The sequence below is a fragment of the Nuphar pumila genome, chromosome 11 (assembly GCF_984573655.1).
Source record: "Nuphar pumila chromosome 11, dmNupPumi1.hap1.1, whole genome shotgun sequence".
NCBI lineage: Eukaryota > Viridiplantae > Streptophyta > Magnoliopsida > Nymphaeales > Nymphaeaceae > Nuphar > Nuphar pumila.
This window is the reverse complement of record NC_143259.1, coordinates 6,734,900-6,757,375: the sequence shown is the minus strand read 5'-3', so window position 1 is coordinate 6,757,375 and position 22,476 is coordinate 6,734,900. Positions and strand designations below refer to the sequence as shown.

Below are 22,476 nucleotides of genomic sequence, written 5' to 3'. Positions count from 1 at the left end.
TTATCAACTTGATGTTAAAAATGCATTTTTAAATAGAAATCTTTGTTAAGAAGTTTTTATGGATTCTCTGTTGGGTCTTGAAATTGGAAAAGAGAATATTCTAAAACTTAACAAAGCTCTTTATGGTCTCAAACAAGCTCCAAAAGTTTGGTATGATTTATTTAGTAAAGTAGTTCTTGATAATGGTTTTTCCTCTTGCTATACTGATACTGCTTTGTTTGTTAAGAAAACAGGAGAGCACATGACAATATTATTGCTATATGTGAATGATATGATCATCACTGGTAATGATAAAAAAAGGATTTAGCTTATTAAAAATATTCTAAAAGAAAATTTTGATATGTCTGACCATGGTTTTCTAAGGTATTTTTTAGGGATTGAAGTTACATAATCTCTAAAGGGGTATGTTTTATCTCAGATGAAGCTTGCATAAGATATTATTACTCGGTATGGGTTAACCGACGACAAGAAAGTAGAAACTCCAAAAGTAATCAATGCTAATATGAGAGCCAATGATGGAACTCCTTTAGCAGATCCCACTTCTTATTGTCAGTTGATCGGTTCACTAACTTATTTATCTACCACCAGACCAGATATTACTCATGTTGTTCACAGTGCAAGTTAATTTCAGACCGCTCCTACTTCAATTCATATGTCGACAGTTACGAGGATTATCAGATATTTGAAGGGCACCATAACAAAAGGATTGTTCTTATCCTCTTCTTCATCTCTTAATTTACTTGCTTATACTGACTCTGATTTGGGGGGGGGGTAATCCCGATGATCATATTTCAACAACAGGCTATTGCGTATTCTTTGGAGAGTCACTAATTTCTTGGAGATGTAAAAAGCAACAAAAAAATTCTTTTTCCTCCACAGAGGCTGAGCATCGAGTGATGACCACCACTACCACTGAACTTGTCTGGTTGAGAAGCTTACTCAAAGATATGGGCGTCCTCTTCTCCACTTCTTCGAAGCTGTGTTGCGAAAACAAGAGTGCTATTTACATTGCTAGCAACCACACCTTCCATGAACGAACAAAACACATAGATATGGATTGTCACTATGTTCGTGATGACTTCCTACGGGGTACCATTCAACTACCCTATGTTTCTTCTGAGTATCAGCTAGCATACACCTCTCTTTTATTTTCTCCTTAGCAAACTCTCGGTGATCTCACCGTGTGTTTGAGGGGGGTGTTAAATTATATCATCTTTCCAATATATATATATATATATATATATATATATATATATATATATATATATTTTTTTTTTTTAATACCCACTTGAGGCAAAATAGTCATTTCCCTATAAATACACATATTCACTTTTTGAATATGCTTTTCTTTTCTTTTCTTTTTTTGTATTTTCTTTTTTAAATCTTTTCCCCTTTTTTATTCATTTGAGAGGGGTCCACATAAAGTTGTTGGACCCCTCCAAAAGTCATATTTATGACTGTTGGAGGGGCTCCAACAACTCTATGGGAGCCCCTCCAAGGGTCCCATTTGTGTATAAATAAGGGGCAAAGCCCCATGTATTGCTAAGCTTCTTTGAAACTCTTTATGAGTAAAGCTCCTATATTTTTTTAGCTCTTCTCTGTTTTTGTGTTCATTGCCACTTTGTGGCTTGTTGTAGTTTTGCCCATTAGTGGCTATTGTGCTTGTATGCTTGTGCATTTGTTAGTCACTTTATGACATTCTTCTTCTTTCTTAGTGTTTCATGACAAGTTAGTTCGTCTATAGTATCAACGATAGAGGGAACTTTTCCTTGATAAAGAAGAGCCAATTTAGTCGACTCAAATTCCGGTTTTAAACCGTTTATAAATTGATAAAAATGCTTCATATCAAGTTGTTTTTGACAGAGCTAAATGTCTTCAGGACAATGCCATTTTGGCTCTAAAAGAGCAAATTCTTCCTAAAGTTCGGACAACTCATTATAATATTCTTGAACAGTTTTATCCTTTTGAGTCATTGTCTGAACTTTGTCTTGTAAATTGCACACATGTGCAATATCTTTGAGAGAATACATTTTTTTAAGATATTCCCAAGCTATGTCACATGGGTGCAGGTGCGGGGGTGCGACACTTTCAAAAACCTTGGGTGCGGGGATACGGCAGGGGCAAAAATGTAATATATATATATATATATATATTTTTGAAGTTTTAAAAGTTAACATTTAAAAGTTAATATTGTCATAATATCATTCATCATGCATGCAATATATCAACCTAAATATCAATCAAATAAGTAAAGCAATTACATAAATCAACCTAAATATCAATCAAATAAGTAAAGCATAAAAGAACTAAATTACATACCAAAGTATATCCTGATGAAGTAATGAATCTTAATAAATTTCTTCTTCATCATCAAATGCATCATTAGAAGGAATACTGGGCTCAGCTAAATCCATGTTTGTTATGTTAAAATCATGCTCTCCCTCGAAGTCACACTCTTCTGGGTTTACATCCCAAAATTTGGATGTTCCTTGTCTGCGTTATAAACCCAATTTGAAAATGTTAAATACAATACAAATATATTTAAATGAAAAACTAAGAAATAATCAAATAACTAAGAGAGCAAATTAGTACCTGTATTCATCATGGTTCGCGAAAGTAATCGAATATTTGAATAAACATATATTAAATCTTCTGCATGCTTTCTGGTGAGTTTGTTTCTCATGTTGTGGATTTAAGAATATGTGGTCCAATTTCTTTCACAACAAGATGAACTAGCAGGCTGCGATAACAATCTTAATGCAAGACGTTGGAGAAGAGGTGTTTCTGATCCAAATGTTGACCACCATATGATAGGATCTATATTATCTTCTTTTCTCGCGAATAATGCCGGTTCATATAATTCCGAAGATGAAAAATTTCCAAACTCTTGTGTGACTTGATGTAGAAGATAAGCTTTTAGAAAAAGTCTTGTCATACACATATTTCTATGTCTTGATAGCTCTGGGTCTAAATTTGGAGGGACACGACCAATACCACCAGCCCGCCACTTATTTGCATAATATTTTGGATTAAGAGAATGTGCCATGCAATGCAAATGAGTGTTGCTCTTATCCCATCTTCTGACTAAAATAGAATGAATATGATTAAAAAATTCTGAATCATCCAATGCAAGATTCTTTTCTTCATGCTTGAAAACTGTAGCTTGTATTTTTTCAATCATATTATCCCATATTTCATAAACTCTGTGAAGCATGGGCTCATCCTTATCAACTTCTCTTAACGTTTCCCAAATAGGTTACGTAAATTGAAGGAAGTATACCACTCTGTCCCAAAACTCATCATCAAGAATGAATTTTTTAATTTCTTCAGCCTTGATATCATCATCAACACGATAGAATGTCCAATTTTCATCAGTCACCATGTTAATCAAAGCATTCTTCACTCTTTTAATCCTCTTTACCATCACAATGATGGACGCAAAAGGTGTTTCAGCGACCTTCAACAATTTCAAGTCAGAATGCCTATTAAATATAACATTAGCACGATGGTGGTTAATAACAACATTCCTAATGCTTTTGACATTTCTTTCTAAATCTTCAATCCATAAGCATAAAGCATATGCTTGTGAATTTTCGTCTTCTTTGGGGTTGCAGATGCTCTTTAGGGTCAGATTTAAGCTATGTGTTACACAAGGAGTCCAAAAAATATGAGGGTACTCACTCTCCAAACTCAACGCTGCACTTTTACAAACTAGAGCGTTGTCTGTAATGATTTGTACCACTTTCTGATCACCCACTTCTTTTATGACTTCTATAAACAATCCCTTCAAATACTCTGCATTTTTATATTCTCCAGATGCATCAACTGTTTTCAAGAATATTGGGCCACTAAGCGAACAAGCAATGAAATTGATCAGTGGACGCCTTTGAATATCGGTCCATCCATCAGACACAATAGAAACTCCATTTTGCTCCCATGAATATTTTTTAATCTCCAGCAACCTCTCCACATTTACCCTCTCTTCTGCAAGAAGTGTGCTTCGTATTTTTTCTGAACTTGAAGGCACATAACCACTCAAATTACAATTTGGCAAGGATGTTACTAAATCCTTCCAATAAGGATTTCTAGCTGCATTAAATGGGAGTGAACTAGAATAAAAATACATTAAATGGGAGTGAACTAGAATAAAAATACCCCTTAACTTTTCTATCAAATTCTTCTCTTCCATATGTATTGAATGTTGCTTGTATCGTTCCTCTACCTCCTACATTGACTTTTTTTTTTCAGCATCTTCTTGGTGGCTTGCAAATGGCACACTAACTGCACAAGAATCGGCCATTGCCTTTCTCTTCTCATATTCTTCTTGTATTTTCTTGTATTGTCTTCGCATTGCTTCATCAACTTTTCTGCATCCTGAAATGCCATGTCCTGGTATCTTCAACAAATGAGCCTTCACTCTTGTGTAAGACCCAACAAAATCTCTTTCGCAGAGCTTGCATCGACATCTCTTGTTTCCACCACCTCCTTCTCCAGTTTTTGTAAGTTTATCTACATGTACCCATAGTGGCCCCACATCATCAATCCCACTACAACTATCAACAAAACTAGCAGCAGAACTCACATGTTGGGATGAGGATGACGCAAGTCCTTTCCCTTTATCCATCATTTTTATCCTGAAAACACAAAAAAAAAAAATACATTCAAAATTTCAAATCAATTATACAGACATTATCATGATATAAAAAACAATATATATATATATATAATAATAAAATCAGGAGCAAGGAGGGGGAATCTGCCCCTCCCCTGCCAAAAACAGGGAGGGACTCAGCCCCTCCCCTGAAATAAGAGGGAGCAGGGACGGAGGCTCGACCCCCTCCCCTGCCAAAAACAGAGGGAGCAGGGGGGGAATCAACCCCTCCCTTGCCGACCCAACCAAAGAGCGAGAGGGGGGGGGGGGGGGGGGCTCGGCCCCTCCCCTGCCGAAAATTGAGGGAGCAGGGGGGGCTCAGCCCCTCCCCTGCCGACCCAACAAGAGGGGGTAGGGGCTCCCCTGCCAACCCAACAAGAGAGTGAGAGGGGGGGCTCGGCCCCTCCCCTGAAATCAAAGGGAGCAGGGTGGAGGCCTCGGCCCCTCCCCTGCCGAAAACAGAGGAAGCAGGGGGGGCTCAGCCCCTCCCCTGCCGACCCAACAAGAGAGCGAGAGGGGGGGCTCAACCCCTCCCCTGCCGACCTAACAAGAGAGCGAGAGGGGGGGCTCAGCCCCTCCCCTGCCGACCCAACAAGAGAGCGAGAGGGCGCAGGGGGGGGCTCGACCCCTCCCATGCCGACCCAACAAGAGAAAGAGAGGGCGCAGGGGGTCTGGGCCCCTCCCCTGCCGACATAAGAAGAGAGCCAGAGGGAGCCAAAGGGTACATACCTGCGACGAGGGAGAGGAGGAGCCTAGGAGGTGGCGTCGGGAGGAGAGGGCTCGAGCTGAGCGGGTGAGGAGAGATTAGGGAAATTTTTTTTTTGCCCTAATCCTCCTTTTCATCATTTTTTTTTTGTTTAACGTCTGAAACGTGGACGAAAATGACCCTGGGTGCGTTGGCCGCACCCAGGGTCGTGTTGACCACACCCGCACGCTCACCCGCGTCGGGTTGACGTGGGTGCGACACCAGCGTTGCCGAGTCCCTGTGACTTAGTTCCCAAGCCTATGTCACATGGGTGCGGCACCTAGTTGGAGAATCCCTATGACATATATGGCAAAAAAAAATTTCTAGGCAATTTTTTTTTATGTCCGAAAAATTGGACCAAAATGACCTTGGGTAAGTTGACCGCACCCAGGGTCGGGTTGACTACACCCGCACCCGCGTCGCATCGACATGGGTGCAGTACCCTGCTAACCGAATCCCTGTGACATAGTTTCAAGCCTTATCGACATGTTCGAACTTAGCAAGACTAGAGCATTTTTTAATGTCTACGCTATTAATTAGCCATGACATAATTTTTGCATGCCCTATCCTTCATTCTTTCAATTTCTTTTCATAAGTGGCTAACGCATTGCTCTTCTCCTCTTCCATTAGAGGAACTTATTTATCACCCTCTTTTTTGGTAAGAGATAGTTTAGGTTTCGAATCAGAACCATCGAGTATACCCCATAGCCCTTTTTCCCAAATGTGGTACTTCATAATTAAAGCCCACATTACAAAATTAGTATCATTTAGCTTCATGGGTACGATGGTGATCTTATCATTGTCATTCATCTTTTACAAGGGTGAGAAAGGAATAGATGAGAGAAGATAAAAGATAAAAGATAAAAGAGGAGAAAAGAGACTAAGAGAGATGATGAAATACTAGTTTTTGTAGCAAAAAGTTTCTTCAATAGCCTCCTTTCTTCAACGAATCTTCTTGAGCAAAGTCCAAGATGATGAAACACCTTTTGCAAGTGAGACACGGAAAATAAGGCGGAATCTCTTCAAGATCTAAGATCTCCACGGCTCTGATACCATGTAATGAAACGATGGTCTTCCACAAACGCACTTGAATCCACCAAGAGTGTCTATAATAACACTTTAAGCAAACCCATAAAAGGGTATAAAAGGAAGAGCACAATAAAGAAATAATAAATCTTTATTAATAATGAAAATGCTTAAGAAGCATTGAAGTAAAATACATTAAGGGGTTCACCCCTATTTATACAAAGAAGATGGATAGAGGAGAGCTCATTATGAACTTTCCCAAGAAGAGTCGTTGGACTCTAGTCCAACGGCTAAATGACTACAAGTCAGTCAAGTTCCAACTAGGAACTTGACTGAAAAGCAATCTAGTTCCTATTGAACTAGATACTAAAAAGAAACAAAAATATATATAATAATAATAATATATAATATTATATATATATTACAATTTATATATAGTTTACATTTTAACAATATTGACTTTGGAGGTTCTACCTGAGATATAGGCTTTCCACTACTGGTTTTTGTGTTTTCCTGGGAAGTTCCTTAATCTCATGGAAAAACAAGAAATAATACAGGGTTGCATTATCCAATGCAGAAGCATAATACAGAGCAATGATTGAAGTCACAATTGAGATAGTTTGGATACAATGGTTATTGAGTGAGTTAGGAATTTTCAGTGCAGACAAAACTCAATTGTATTGTGACAACATGAGTGCTATCCATATTGCAAGGAATCCAGAATTTCATGAGCACACCAAACACATTGAAATAGATTGTCATTGCTATATAAGGACTTATGAAGATGAAATCATTGCTTTGAATCATGTGAGCTTGAAGAGTCAGATTGCAAATGTGTTTACAAAAAGTTTGACTCCTACGCATTTCAATACCTTCCTTTCCAAACTTGGAATGATTCCCTTATATCACTCCAAGTTTGAAGAAGAGTGTTGAAACATATATGTAATTTAGATTTTACTTAGTTTTTATTTTTCAGTATATAGTCTCATAGGTAAGGGGTAAACTTGTAAAATAGATCTTTATGTTACTTCCTTTGTAACCCTTTAGAGAGGTTGACCCATATAAGAGGGGCACACTCTCTTTCAGGAAAACTAACAAAGTTAGTTTCTTCTCTCCCTTCTTATGCTTTCTCTTGAGAAACCCTATTGCATGTATCTCCTTGAATAACAAGTAGGGCCAAGTGGGAGAATGTTGGGTTCACACCCAATCTTAAGTGGCCCAACTTGACACGTTCTCATCAAGTGCAGTCCACAGCAAATGGGATTCGTTATGCGTGTTTGATAACTACATGGATGAGGGGAGTTAAATCTCAGGTCAACTCCACTTCCTCCTTGTTAAGGATGAGGATTATAACTACCCAACTGTTTTTTTTGGACACTTTAGGACTTGGTCCCTAGTCTCTATAAAGGATAAGGAGGCCTGTAATACCCCATACGTTCTGACAAAAGGAAACCTCAATAGAGAGAGGAAACCAAAAGAAAAGAAATCTAAAGTTTGAGGCTCTTCTCATCCGGTCAACACTTGGATTCCACATTCAGATTGTTTTGGTGGTGCAACAAGATCCAAGGAAAGATCAAGAGGATGACTTCAGGTAGGTATCTCAACATCTTGATCTATTTTGAGTTCCAACATGAAAGTCAAATGTCTGAAAAGTATAACCACATAATATACTTCTAACATTGAAGTATGGAGTTGATCCCTAGTCGTCTTTATTTTTGTGGATATCAAAAACATCAGCTCTGACCTCCTCATTTTCTGGTTTATGAACATTTAGTGAGAGAAATTGCAGCATAATGCCCGAAGCCTCTCTCTCTCTCATAAACACACACACACACACACTTGATGTATTTATAATTGAACATAATGATTCACATTAGTTATATGGTTCCTTACCGAGACAAATATTCTGTATTTGTTTGACGTAAATAACATTGTTTAAACTATAAATAACCTGAAATAGAATCTCATTCAATTTGGGTCTAAGCTTAAAGCGAAACAGAAAAATAACAACCCATGTTAAAAATGTAAGCATAACAAGATCTTTCTTAGATACAACCAAAGACCAAAAAAAAACAAGAACACTCGTCTGAACTTATGCGATAAGGAACGAGATAACAACACCTTTCATAGGCACAACAAAAGACCAAGAGAAGCCAGAACTCTCTTCTGAACTGATGCACTAAGGAACAAGATAACGAGATCTTTCTTAGGCACAAGTAAAGATCAACAGAAACCAGAACTCTCATCTGAACTGATGCAATAAAGAACATGGTAAAAATAAACTTGGAAGTGGAGGTTTCTTTAGGTTTATCCATCTAATACCAATGTACAATAGAAATTTATTTTCAATAAGACAGCAACTTTATGATTACATTTAAGTAATTTCTTGCTACTTTCCATTTGGGCGTACCAATAATTCTTCCACTCAAGAGAGAGAGAGAGGTAATCCCCTAGTAAAAAAACTCATGCTTCTGCTTCCTGTTCAGTTTGAAGGCTTCCTTATCGAATTTCCAATTTTCAGGATTCGTTTACAAATACAGTACTTGTCCGATTGCTCATCATTTCAGAAAATATAAATTAACTCTATGTTGCATAACTTTCCAAGTCAATAAAGCATTGGTAAGATAAAATGAAACTCAATCTATCCACCTAACCAAATGAACAATGTCAGTCAAACACCATTTGACACAGAATGAACATACCCAGCTGCCTCATGACCGAAAATCCTAGGAAACAATGGATCTTGCCCCTGAAATAATGACAGCAACACAATCTTCATATATAGAAATGATGCATTCAAATCTACATATAAGAAAAGATGAAATAATTGACATTATCAACCGAACAATCTGAATTTGCATATGCAATAAACAAATGGATAATGCATCAAGATGATACTAAAAAATATCAGACTTGTTGAACCACATGTATAGCACAAACACACGCACAAGCAAAGAAACACAATTTTTAACATGGTTCAATCAAGGAGATCTACGTCCACGATATTGGTTCCTCTCTCTCTTTTCTATCACCTTCATTCAAGAGAGAGGACCAGGCTTTTATTTATAGATGAGGATCAAGGGGGACATCCCATACAGAGACCCACTTCATGTGGGATACATTTAGAACCAGACCTCCCAGTTACACAGGTCTTTTTGCTAATAACAGGTTCTTTAATTACAGTCTTCTTGAATCTTCTTTCCAAAGTCTTCTTCTTCTTGAACCTTCTTTCTGGAGTCTTCTTCTTCTTGAACCTTCTTTATTATTCTTGCAGGACTCCAAGGAAGTCTTACTGTGTGAGGCGTGTGAAAGAGTCCAGCTTGATCTGGACCATTATCTCTAACACCCCCCCACAAGCTCAACATCCTATACATGACATTGAGCTTGAACCTGAAATATTGAAACTGGGACACTGACAATGGCTTTGTCAAAATGTCTGCAAATTGATCCGGGGAAGATAAATTATTGACACAGATTTGTTTCTTGGCTACCTTTTCACGGACAAAGTGCACATCAATTTCAATATGCTTGCTCTGATTATGAAATGTAGGATGTGCTGCAAGATATGTGGCACTGGCACTGTCGCACCAAACTGCAGGAGAACATAGGAATGCACAATTCACGATGAAGATACTGAACCCATGTTATTTCTGCAACAACATTGGCAGCAGCTTTATACTCTGCTTCTGTGCTAGAGCGAGAGACAATGTGTTATTTTTGAGAATTCCAGGACACAAGATTTGGTCCTAGATAAACTGCATAACCTGAAGTATATCTGCGATCATCTGGACAACCTGCCCAAACAACATCAGAATAAACCGAAATACCAAGGGCTTTGGACGGTCTGAGTAACAAACCATATTGAACAATAAACTTCAAGTATCTTAGGATATGCTTAACAGCTGCCCAATGTTCAGTAGCTGCACGATGCATAAATTGACAGACTTTATTCACACTAAATGAAATATCTGGTTGTGTCAAAGTAACATATTGCATAGCTCCCGACAATATTCCTATAAAGAGTAGGATAATCAAATTCAGCACCACCGGTGACAGTGAGTATGAGAGAAGCAAACATAGGTGTGGACATTGGTATTGCTTCTTACATGTTAGACCTCTTGAGAAGGTCCAAAATATATTTCCTTTATGCAAGAAACCTGCTGAGTATATGTTGCCTCTACATCAAGGAAATAATGTAACCGGCCAAGATCCTTAAGAGCAAACTGTTTTCCAATAGAGGAAATCAAATCACGAATAAAAAATAACAGTTGCCAGTAACCAATATATCATCAACATATACCAGGATAAAGCTTTTCAACTTATCATTATGAAAAATAAATAAAGGATCAGTTTTTGAACTGACAAACCCTCGTTTAATGAGAGCATTACTCAACTCTTGAAACCATGCCCTGGGAGTTTGTTTTAGCCCATACAGAGCTTTCTTAAGTTTGCAGACATGCACAGGAAATTGTGAATTCTCAAAACCCGGTGGTTGGACCATATATACCTCCTCTTCCAATGTTCCATTTAGGAACATGTTATTCACATCCAGCTGTCTTACCTCCCAACGAGCATTGAGAGCAAGAGATAATACAATACAAATAGTAGTTGGCTTGACAATTGAACTAAAGGTTTCAGAGAAGTCGACAACTTTTTCTTGATGAAAACCCTTGGCTAATAGACAAGCTTTGCACCGCTCAAGAGTTCCATCAACTCTCCTTTTGACCTTATAGACCCACTTGCATCCTACAAGCTTATCAGTTTCACTCGGAGGAACAAGTTTCCAAGTTTTATTTCTGCTAAGGGAAACATATTCTTCTTGCATAGCACACAACACTTAGGGTCTTTGACAGCCTGCTTAAAACTAGAAGGTTCCTGATCAAGGCTATGGGAAGAGAATATTTTGAGACATGATAAACCTTAGGTCTAAGTGTTCCATCTTGAGCACGTGTCACCATGTGATGAGTTCGTCGAGGAGCTGTGGTAGGAACAATTTCAAGGTTTTGTTCAGAGACAATAGGTGAATTAGACACAAATTCAACATTCGGTATGTAATGAAATGGTAGAAAATAAAAAAACAATGCCACTAAGGGCTTCACAAAATCACGATCACAAAAAGTGCGTAAGGACAAACAAATGCCACTAAGGGCTTACAAGATTATGATCAAAATGTGCACAAGCACAAGTCCACTATAGGACAAAACAATACCAAAAAATGAGCAATACCACAAGCACTAAGTGCATATAAGACATTAAGAAACTAAATAAAAAAATACAAAATATAAAAATATTCATCTTTATTGAGCATAAATGCTTAAGAGAAGCATTAGTTACAAGAGAGGGGTTCAACACCTATTTATAAACAAAGAGAGAGCATGGGGCTCTATTTGGGAGCTCCCAATAGAGTCGTTGAGAGCACCCAACGACTATATGGTCTTTTGACCATAGAGCCCATGCTCTTTACAAAAAGGACATTAAATAAAAAGATAAAAAATAAATAAGAAAAAAAATGTTCATTACTATTATATGACTAAAATGACAAAACACCCCTAGAGGGTATTTACCTATTACATCATTATATATATATATATGTACAATATAAAATAAATATATATGTATTACATACATATGTATATACATGTACAACTTAATACTCCTCAAACTTACGGTGAGATATACCAAAAGTTTGAAAATACAACAAAGATTCAATGAGAAGGATCAAAGTCTTCAATGAAAATCTCCATCTTTATGACATATTAGAGAGTTTTGCAAATACAAGCCTTAAAAAGTCTTTTATTGGTGATCATCCCCAATCGCCTTCATCGGCTATCTCCATCTTCATGATGCATCAAAGATATTTCTTTCTCAGTTCATTGCATCTTTAGGAACCTGTAGAGAAAACAATACACAATTCCAACTAAAAAAAAGGTATTTTAACCAAATAGTTATGAAGTTTCAAAACAAATATATATATATTGAACAAGAATAACATTCAAAGAAATTTTTTTAAGCAAAGTAGTGATAATTTTTATAAATATTAGATAACCATTAAGAAAGATAGGATAAGCATACATTAAAAGAAAATTTTGTATGAAATCATATTTAGACAATCATAAACTCAAAATCAACATATTTTTCAAGAAAACATAAATATTGATCGTAAGGAAACTTAATCACTAAAAAACATATAAATTATCAAGAAGAGATAAACAATGATGTATTAATAATATTCCAAATTTTTAAAAAATCCATTCAATTAAAATAAGTCATCAATTTATACTAAATTGATATAAAGTATAATACTAAAAAAAAACCTTCAAGAAAAGATGAGTTAATTAAATTTATGCATGCAACAATGTGAATAAGATAATCAATATGAAACACACATATATATCCAACATGCAATTAAAGCATATTTAATGCACATAAGACAACAATAAAAATAACTGTTTTTATTAATGAAATGCACATAAAATGCATGATTTTAATGTAAAGAATCAAATAGCCTTCAATTACGAACAAAAATGTCCACCAATATCAAGTGGACAACACATAAGTGTTTTCGTAAGGAACACACTCTTAACACCCACAAAGGGGCACACACAAGAAGGCTCACAATATAAAGAATAAGATTTTTATTAAACATCACAAGTATGCAAAATCCATGAAATTTTTATCAATAAACATTTTTTCCTATAAGAAAACGCAAGTAGAAAACATTTTGAAATTTCATGGAGAGATTCTAAAAAAGACCTCACAACAAAGAGAATGATACTTGCAAATTTCAACAATAGTTCGACCACTACAAACAATCACCTCACTAGACCTCCAAACCTCAAAATTCAAGTGTATCAACAACTAAAATAAAAACATAACCAATGGATGCACATAACTCACCATATTGAAAACATCTCTTGTCTATATATAATGACACTCAAAACAAGTGTATCAATGACTAGAACAAGAGCATAATTACAATGCCAACGATGGGCTAAAATCACACACGAAGGTGTGAATAAACATCTCTTGTTTACATATAATGACACTAAAAACAAGTGTATCAACGACTAGAACAAGAGCATAAGCACAATGCCAACAATGAGCTAAAATCACACACAAAGATGTAAATAAACATCTCTTGTCTACATATAATGACACTAAAAAAATAAGTGTATCAATGACTAGATCAAGAGTATAATCTCAATGCCAACAATGGGCTACAAACACACACGAAGGTGTAAACAAATATTTGTTGTTTTGTATAAACAACAACTCCGGGCTTGAAAATGCTTGGGAGAGAAAGGTTTAGAATGGTTGACAAATCTTTTTAACAAGATTTGGCGAACAAATAAGATGCCTAATGAGTGGAGGAAGAGTACTTTGGTGCCTCTATATAAGAATAATGGTGATATACAAGATTGCACAAACTATCGTGGTATAAAACTCATGAGTCATACTATAAAACTTTGGGAGAGGGTGATTGAGTCTAGGTTGAGGAAGGTTGTCATGATATCGGAGAATCAATTTGGTTTTATGCTTGGAAGATCAACTATGGAAGCTATACATCTTCTTAGACAACTTATTGAGAGATATAAAGAGAGGAACAAAGATTTGCATATGATTTTTATTGATTTGGAGAAGGCATGCAATAGAGTACCTAGGGACGTTCTTTGGTGGACAGTGATGAAGAAAGGTGTTTCTCTCAAGTACATTAGTATAATTAAAGATATGTATGAAGGAGTAGTAACCAATGTTCGCACTTGTGGAGGGGTGACAACCAATTTTCCTATAACGGTTGGGTTACATCAAGGATCTGCTTTAAGCCCTTTCCTATTTGCTATAGTGATGGATGAGCTTACGAGATCAATTCAAGAAAATGTGTCGTGGTGTATGTTGTTTGTTGATGATATTGTTTTGATTGATGAGTCTAGAGTTGGGGTTAATGCTAAGTTAGAATTATGGAGACAGACATTGGAAGCAAGAGGTTTTAAGTTAAGAGTAAGACATAATATATGGAATGTCGATTTAGTAAGCAACGAAGTAGTGATAGGAGTGTAGTGAAGCTTGGTTAGCAAGAAATACCGGTGGATGATTGTTTCAAATATTTGGGATCTATCATTCAAAAGAATGGAGAAATTGATGGAGATGTAAATCATAGGATAAAGGTTGGGTGGATGAAATGGAAAAGTGCAACTGGAGTCTTGTGCGATCGTAGAATGCCATTGCGGTTGAAGGAAAAGTTTTATAGGACGACTAATAGGCCCGCTTTACTATATGGTACGGAATGTTGGGCTGCCAAGAGAAATCATATTCAAAACATGAGTGTAGCTGAGATGCGTATACTTAGATGGATGTGTGGAAATACAATAAAAGATAAGATTCAGAACAAGGAGATACGTAAGAAGGTAGGCGTTGCACCCATTGAAAATAAGATGAGAATCATTTACGGTGGTTTGGACATATTCGGCGAAGGCCTAATGATGCTCCAGTTAGAAGGATGGAGAAATGGGAAAATATATTAGTTAAAAGAGGTCGGGGTAAGCCTAGGAAGACTTGGATGGAGATGATAGGAAATGATATGAATGCTTTGAACCTCACCGAGGACATGGCATTGGATAGAAATGATTGGAGGAGAAGGATTCATGTGGAAGACCCAGAATGATTTTCTTTTTTGGTTCATATCACCGACCCCAATTGTTTTGGGATGAAGGCGTAGTTGTTGTTGTTGTTGTTATAAGCAACTCCGCCTGTGTATAACTGTTTAGTTATACACTGTCGGTCCCAAGCCCAGATAAAAGAAGAGGGTTGCGGTAGGCCAGTGACAACCAACATAAAAACTTAGTCATACCCTATGAATATGAACCTATATGAGAATTTCGTTGGGGCGTTCCCTACTAAGCGACACGCTGTACTCTATTTCATGTGTAAGACCCAGAATGATTTTCTTTTTTGGTTCATATCGCCGACCCCAATTGTTTTGGGATGAAGGCGTAGTTGTTGTTGTTGTATAAAATGACACTAAATAAGAGGCATAATAGGAGGAAACACAAAAGGTAAAAGAGCTTGTAATAAAAACAAACTAATGCCATCAATTTGTACAATCTTTCGACACACTATGGTTTACAAAATAGATAGTCATCACATATAAACATAATTATGAGCATCCAACATAATAATGGCCAAATAAACAAATGAGTGATACAACACACTCATAAAACCAGAGATCAAACAACCGTCAGTTAGAGTTAAACTATAAGTTGGCAATCAAAATTGACATAACCGAGGTGCACACAACTCACTTCTATAAACAAACTTTGGTTCAATAATAACAAGGCCAAGAGAAATGATGCATCATATAAAATTCTGTGATGGATACAACAAATGCCACAAGAAGGCAATAAATACTCACAAAAATCATTTTTCAAATAAGTGAGTTCAAATATAAAAACCGATTTGAAAAACAAAGTTTTAAATAAAATCCAATAACGGTAGATGAAAAAATTAGACTGAATATAGTGCAATCATATGCGCAACAAGGTCAATTGATGCAATCATAAGCATCATTAATATAAGCAAGCTATATAAAGAGATAACTCAATCTAGATTATAAGTCTACTATGAGACAATCAACGCCATTATAACATTAAAGAGGACCAAACATATATAGAAATTCTCAAAGAACCATATAGAAAACCAAGTGCATACACAAATACAACTAATCATGGATACTCACAAAGAGATTAAAAGAACTCATGTATATGCAATAATCTAAATAACTTAAAACCACATATCTTATACAAAAGACATGCATAGGAACAAATTTAAGCATATATGCAAGTAATAGATTTAAGGCACTAAGGGAACAATATAAAAAATTTATATTTTATAAATAAAAAGTATGCAATGAATCAAGAGTCCTTAATCAAGAACATATCCACAAAAGATCTAAGTGGACAAACATGTCCATCAATAATGGACAAATACTAAAGTGAACCATGAGGAAAGCACTTAGAACACCCACACAAAGGGAAAACACAAAGAAGTTTCTCATGATTCTCAACCTAATATTTTATTAGAAACTAAGTGTGCAATGTATTTAAATCCCATGCAAAACATGTAAGGTAATGTTCATTAAAGAGCCACGAGACTGAAAAAATAACATAATCATAAGGACCTAAAAAACCCCCAAGAGAAACACCCAATATCATAACTATTGTCCCACAAAAGAACCATAAAAGGCATTTATTAAAGTGAATGACTTCCCATCGAGGTGGTATTCCATGTGGTAAGCGGAGTCCTGTGTCAAGCTGAAGGCCCAAGATCGAATCCCTTGGACACATGGGGCGACTGTTCTTCTGGTAGGGGTCCGCCTAACCCCAACTTGCCTTAAAAAAAAAGTGAATGACTTCCAATAAGAAATTATGCTCAATACCTTATGCACGAATAAACAATCATGTAAGGTATTCATAAGTGCATAAGGATCAAATATCAAAAAAATATTATTATTATTATTTTTTCATAAGCTAGATCATAATTTGTAACACTTTATATTCTACTTTTAATACACCGAGTAAAGAGAAAAATTAAAAACAAGTTTAAGCAAAATTTCATAAGATCATACTTATGAAATACGCACAACACCATCATTTTACAATATCTCAAAATATTTTAAAATTTATGACAAATTTTCAAGAAAGAACAAAACAAAGTTCAATAATAGAACAAAAACCAACAAATCATCAAGCATACAAAATTGTATACATAAATATCAAATAAAGCAAGTTTTTTGGAAAATTAAGATTCAAACATGATTCCAAAAAAACATACATATATCTAATTTCACAAGATTAAACAAATAAACCTTATAAGAACAAGTCCAATAAAAAAAAAAATCAAAGCTTTTTTTTTTTGTCTTTAATAAAAATGACAAACATATACATATATATATATATATTTAAAGATTAAAGAAAATAAGTGTTTTCTCATGCATAATGCATGAAAAAGATAACACAAGAAATACTTAAAGATATAAGATATATACTGGCTCTAGTTTTCTCTTGAATCCAAGCCACACAATGATCATGAATCCTTCACGAAGCACAAACTCGAACAAAAAAATCACAAGACCCAAAAACTGCAAAATGCCAAGAAATTATTGGCTCTGATACCATGTAATGATATAGTGAAAAATACAAAAAACAATGCCACTAAGGGCTTCACAAGATCACGATCACAAAAGTGCATAAGCACAAACCAATGCTACTAAGGGCTTACAAGATCACGATCAAAATGTGCACAAGCAGAAGTCCACTATAGGACAAAACAATACCCAACAAGGAGCAACAACACAAGCACTAAGTGCATATAAAACTATGTCACATGGGTGCGGGTGTGGCACTTTAAAAAAACTTGGGTGCGGGGGTGTGGCAAAAAAATAAATAAAAAAGTAAAAAAAAATATATATATATATATAAATAAAGTCCAAAAGATGGATATAAATGACCCTGGGTGTGGTCAACGCACCCAGGGTTAGGTTGACCGCACCGGGTGCCGCACCAGCACGCGCACCCGCATCGCATCGACGCGGGTGCGACACCCAATTGGCTGAGTCCCTGTGACATAGATATAAAACATTAAGAAACTAAATAGAAAAACACAAAATATAAAAATATTCATCTTTATTGAGCATAAATTCTTAAGAGAAGAATTAGTGACAAAAGAGGGGTTCAACCCCTATTTATACACAAAGGGAGAGCATGGGGCTCTACGACTCTATAGTCTTTTGACCATAAAGCCCATGCTCTTTACAAAAAGGACATCAAATAAAAAGATAAAAAATAAATAAGAGGAAAATTGTTCCTAATGAACAATACTGTTACACGAGTAAAATGACAAAAAATACCCCTAGAGGGTATTTACCTATTATATCATTATATATATGTGCACAACTTAACAAGGTATGCTAGGGAGAGACTCTTGGAAGGCTCCTTCTTCTTCTGTATTGGTAGAAGTCATAGGATTGGGCTCAGGATTGGTCATCAGTATAATGGACTGTGGATTCACTGGAAAGTAGATTTAAGAACTGGGTTGATTGGACGACTTTTCCTTTTCCCAAGTTTTATCCAATGGAAACTTAGCTTCATCAAAGCTAACAGCTCTGGATATAACAACTTTACGAGATTGGGGCTCAAAACAGATGTATCCATGATGACTATTGTTGTATCCCAATAAAACGTGAGTCTTGGACCTAAAATCAAGTTTGTTTTCTCGGTAAGTCTTGAGATTAGAATAACATGCACATCCAAAGGTTTTAAGGAATTTATAATCTGGTTTCTTTTTACATAGGACCTCAAGGGGACACTTATACCTTAGGTTTGGAGTAGGGAGTCTATTAATGAGATACACAACAGTAGAAGGCAAAGGTCCAGAATTTTTGAGGAACATTGACATGAACCATAAGAGTTAGGCCTGTATATTCAACATGTTTGTGTTTTGTCTCAAGAACACCATTTTGTTCTTGCATGTGAGGGCAAGACAAATGATGCCCAATGCCACACTCTTTTAGGAAAGAGTCAAGGACCCTGTACTCACCACCACCATCAGTAATGAAGATATTTAATCTTTTTCTCAGTTAAATTTTCAACTGAAACTTTGAACCTTAGAAAAATATTGGCAACATCAGACTTATAATTCATCAAATAAAGACAAAAATATCTGGAGAAGGCATCAACAAAAATAATATAATACTTGTATCCATTTTCACCTGAAACATGAGTTGGACCCCAAACATTTGAAAAAGACTCTGCAATGGTTCAAGATTATCATAAGAAATACGAGAAAAAGGTAACTTATGTTGTTTACCCATCTGGCATACAGAATAAACACGAACATCTGTATTAAAATAATGTAAACTAAATCTTTGAAATACTTTCTAAACAACTTTCAAACTAGCATGTCCAAGCCTATTATGCCAAATATCAAAATCAACCTTTTCACATACATAAGCACTCTTATTATCAATACCACAAAAAGAATCTATAAAGTAAAGAACATCCTTTGCTTTCCCTCGAACAAACTCCTATCCAGTTCTGGCATCCTTAGCACTGCAATAAGATGGATGAAATTCGAACACTACTCTATTGTCTTGAGTAAAACTTTGCACAAAAAGTAAATTCTTGGTTATTTTAGGAACATGCAAGATATCACTATAAGAAATTTAGAACTTCTAGATTTAAAAATAAAACTACCAGTATGAGAAATTTATAAACTTTTACCATTATGAATCTTAATAGAATCTTGGTTTTGATACTCTGAAGGAGTAGACAGCGCATTCAGATAAAAAGATATATGAAGTGAGGCTTCCGAATCAGGATACCATATATCCGCTCCTGACACGCCATCTTGAGTTGCATGATAAACATGAGGTGACACAAATTGGGTTTCTTTGAAGATCATCCTGCAAGTCTTGGCAGAGTTCCCTGGCTTATCACAAAACTGGCGAACAATATATTGTTGACCTGTCCACCTTGCGACTGGCATCCTCCATACTTATTAAAATTTGGGGGTCTGCCATAAAATTAACCCCCTCTTCCACGACCACCACGAAAATTCCCTTGATTACCTCCTTTTTGAATAAAGTTGGCTTCATGAGGCTCAATCTTCTCTCCATCTATTTCAGAGAGATGAGCTTATTGAGAAAGGAGACTATGGAGTTCAGTCAATCTAATCAGGGCAGATTCGGCACGAGTGATAATAGACACTAGAAAAGAGTCGTACTCATGAGGTAAACCCCAAAGAATATGGAGGATAAGATCGTCTTCTAGAACAGCCTTTCCTGCTACAACAAGCTGATGCGAGATCAACTTTATTTTATGAATATACTCATCAATACTCTTGTTGCCCTTCTTGAAGCTCTGAAGTTGTTCTTTTAACTGCATAATTTTAGCACGAGACGACTGGGCATCATAGGCTACATTAAGAGCCTTCTGAACCTCATATGAGGGGACAAAGATCCACAACTTCAGTGTAGACAGACGAGGGAAGAAATTATCCAACTCGCCTTTTCCAGGTCACATATTCAGGATTAGGAACCTGGTCTTCCATCATGAGTTATATACTCAGCAGGCTTGACTTTTGACCCATCAATATAGCCATGTAAATCATACTAAATCAGCAAGGGCTTAAACTGGGAAGCCCATAATGCATAATTATCACCAGTGATCTTGGTGCTTAAACAAATACTGGAGCGTATTTGGAGCAGGAAGAGATAGAATAAAAGAGGAAGACTCACTCTTAATCTGATTGGCTTCCAGCAAGGGCTTAAACAGGGAAGCCCACAATGCATAATTATCACCAGTGAGCTTGGTGCTTAAAAAATACTGGAGCGTATTTGGAGCAGGAAGAGATGGAATAAAAGAGGAAGACTCACTCTTACACTGATTGGCTTCCATGGGCGATGCCGACAAGAGGGCTGGGCACGAAAACCAACGATGGTGGTTATGGATCTGATACCATGAAAAATATCAGACTTGCTGAACCACAGGTATAGCACGATCACAAGCACAAGCAAAGAAACACACGATTTTTAACGTGGTTCGATCAAGGAGATCTACGTCCATGATATTGGTTCCTCTCTCTCTCTTCTATCACCTTCATTCAAGAGAGAGGACCAGGCTTTTATTTATAGATGAGGATCAAGGGGGACGTCCCATACAGTGACCCACTTCATGTGGGATACATTTATAACCAGACCTCCTAGTTATATAGGACTCTTTGCTAATAACAGATTCTTTAATTACAGAGTCTTCTTGAACCTTCTTTCAGGAGTATTCTTCTTCTTGAACCTTCTTTCTGGAGTCTTCTTCTTGAGCCATCTTTATTATTATTGCAGGACTCTTAGGGAGTCTTCCTGTGTGGGGGCGTGTGGAAGAGTCCAGCTTGATCTGGACCATTATCTCTAACAGATACACATAGATTTCAAATAGCAGTTTGTTACTTGAGAGCAGAGCTAGCAGAACATATGCAAATGCACTAAAAAGGATAATTTAATTTCTCAATGTGGGTGGGCAAAATTCAGCAACCATGGTAAGAAATAGGTGAATTTCCAACTGAAATTTCTTTGCCAAGGCCCAAAGGCGACCACTTAACCAAAATTTTTGACAGTGGGTACCTTAGCTTCCCAGAAGTAAATATCAGTGTGGCAGAGTGAAGCGTATTTGATCTTAATTCTGACTTCTAGCGCTTGTGGGGGAGCGACCTCCACCTGCTCAATCACCAATGGCTTTCCAGCTTCCCACGCAACGGCAGCTATCCAATTCCAAACACAAAAAAATATATAAAATAATAATAATAATTAAATAAACAAAGAATTCAGTCTCAATCCATTATCAACCCCCCCCCCCCCCCACAAAAAATAAATAAAAATAAATAAATAAATAAGGAACCCACCCGAAGAGAGAAATGAACACGGTTGAAACCAACCATTCTTTTTTGACAAATAAAGGGGAGAAGATTAGTACAGAATAAATCAAGAAAAAACATTCATCATACTAATTCGAACAAAACCCAAATGTCCCAGTACTGTACAGAAATAACTGAGGGAGAGAGAGGACCTTTGCAGGGAATGACAAGACCTGCAGCACTGGCCATGCTTGAAATGGTGTGTGATAAGAGAGATGATTTGGTGAGTCTGCTCAAAAGAGTTTTCTGAACCATAACACGGTGACAAGAAAGGATGGAAATATCATCCTTGTTTATATATAATGAGAAAAATTGAGCCGGTGGGGTACGGAGAGAGCACAAATACGGCCTTCTTTCTTCGGTGCCCACTTTCACGTTCAGCCCATTGGATCCCAATTTAGGAATCGGTGGGAGACAGCCGACGATCACCGCGTCTTGTATTTGAATAATGAGAAGGCGACGCACATCAACGACCATCGTTTCATTTTGCACCACTCTAGGGTGAACGTGGCAGTGTCCGTACTGCATGGCTTAATTTTTCCCAAGATACAAAAATGTGTATGTAGTGTCAAAGGATGGCTAAAAGATTGACGCA

At 36.6% G+C, this 22,476-nt stretch overlaps 1 protein-coding gene and 1 long non-coding RNA gene across 4 annotated transcripts in view; both read right to left on the bottom strand.

The window, feature by feature from the left end:
- Window positions 1-22,245, bottom strand: part of LOC149821780 (alcohol dehydrogenase 1-like) — a 28,251-nt gene extending 6,006 nt beyond the window's left edge. Inside the window, exons 1-3 of one of the 2 annotated variants that reach the window (XM_089980572.1) lie at window positions 22,034-22,245; window positions 21,592-21,728; window positions 9,125-9,171 (exon numbers count right to left, since the gene is read on the bottom strand). In XM_089980572.1, coding sequence (XP_089836698.1) covers window positions 9,125-9,171; window positions 21,592-21,728; window positions 22,034-22,136 — 287 coding nt within the window. In that variant the 5' untranslated portion in view covers window positions 22,137-22,245. Of the gene's footprint in view, window positions 1-9,124; window positions 9,172-19,696; window positions 20,318-21,591; window positions 21,729-22,033 lie in introns of those variants that run through there. The other variant, XM_089980573.1, reaches the window with a different exon arrangement.
- Window positions 9,417-10,400, bottom strand: LOC149821781 (uncharacterized). 2 transcript variants are annotated; one of them, XR_016425891.1, is made up of 2 exons: window positions 9,914-10,400; window positions 9,417-9,834 (listed from the first exon to the last, which is right to left on the bottom strand). It is a non-coding gene; the product is annotated as an uncharacterized LOC149821781 (long non-coding RNA). The 2 variants fall into 2 exon arrangements; XR_016425892.1 differs by having other exon boundaries at window positions 9,417-9,826.
- Window positions 22,246-22,476: the final 231 nt, after the last annotated feature.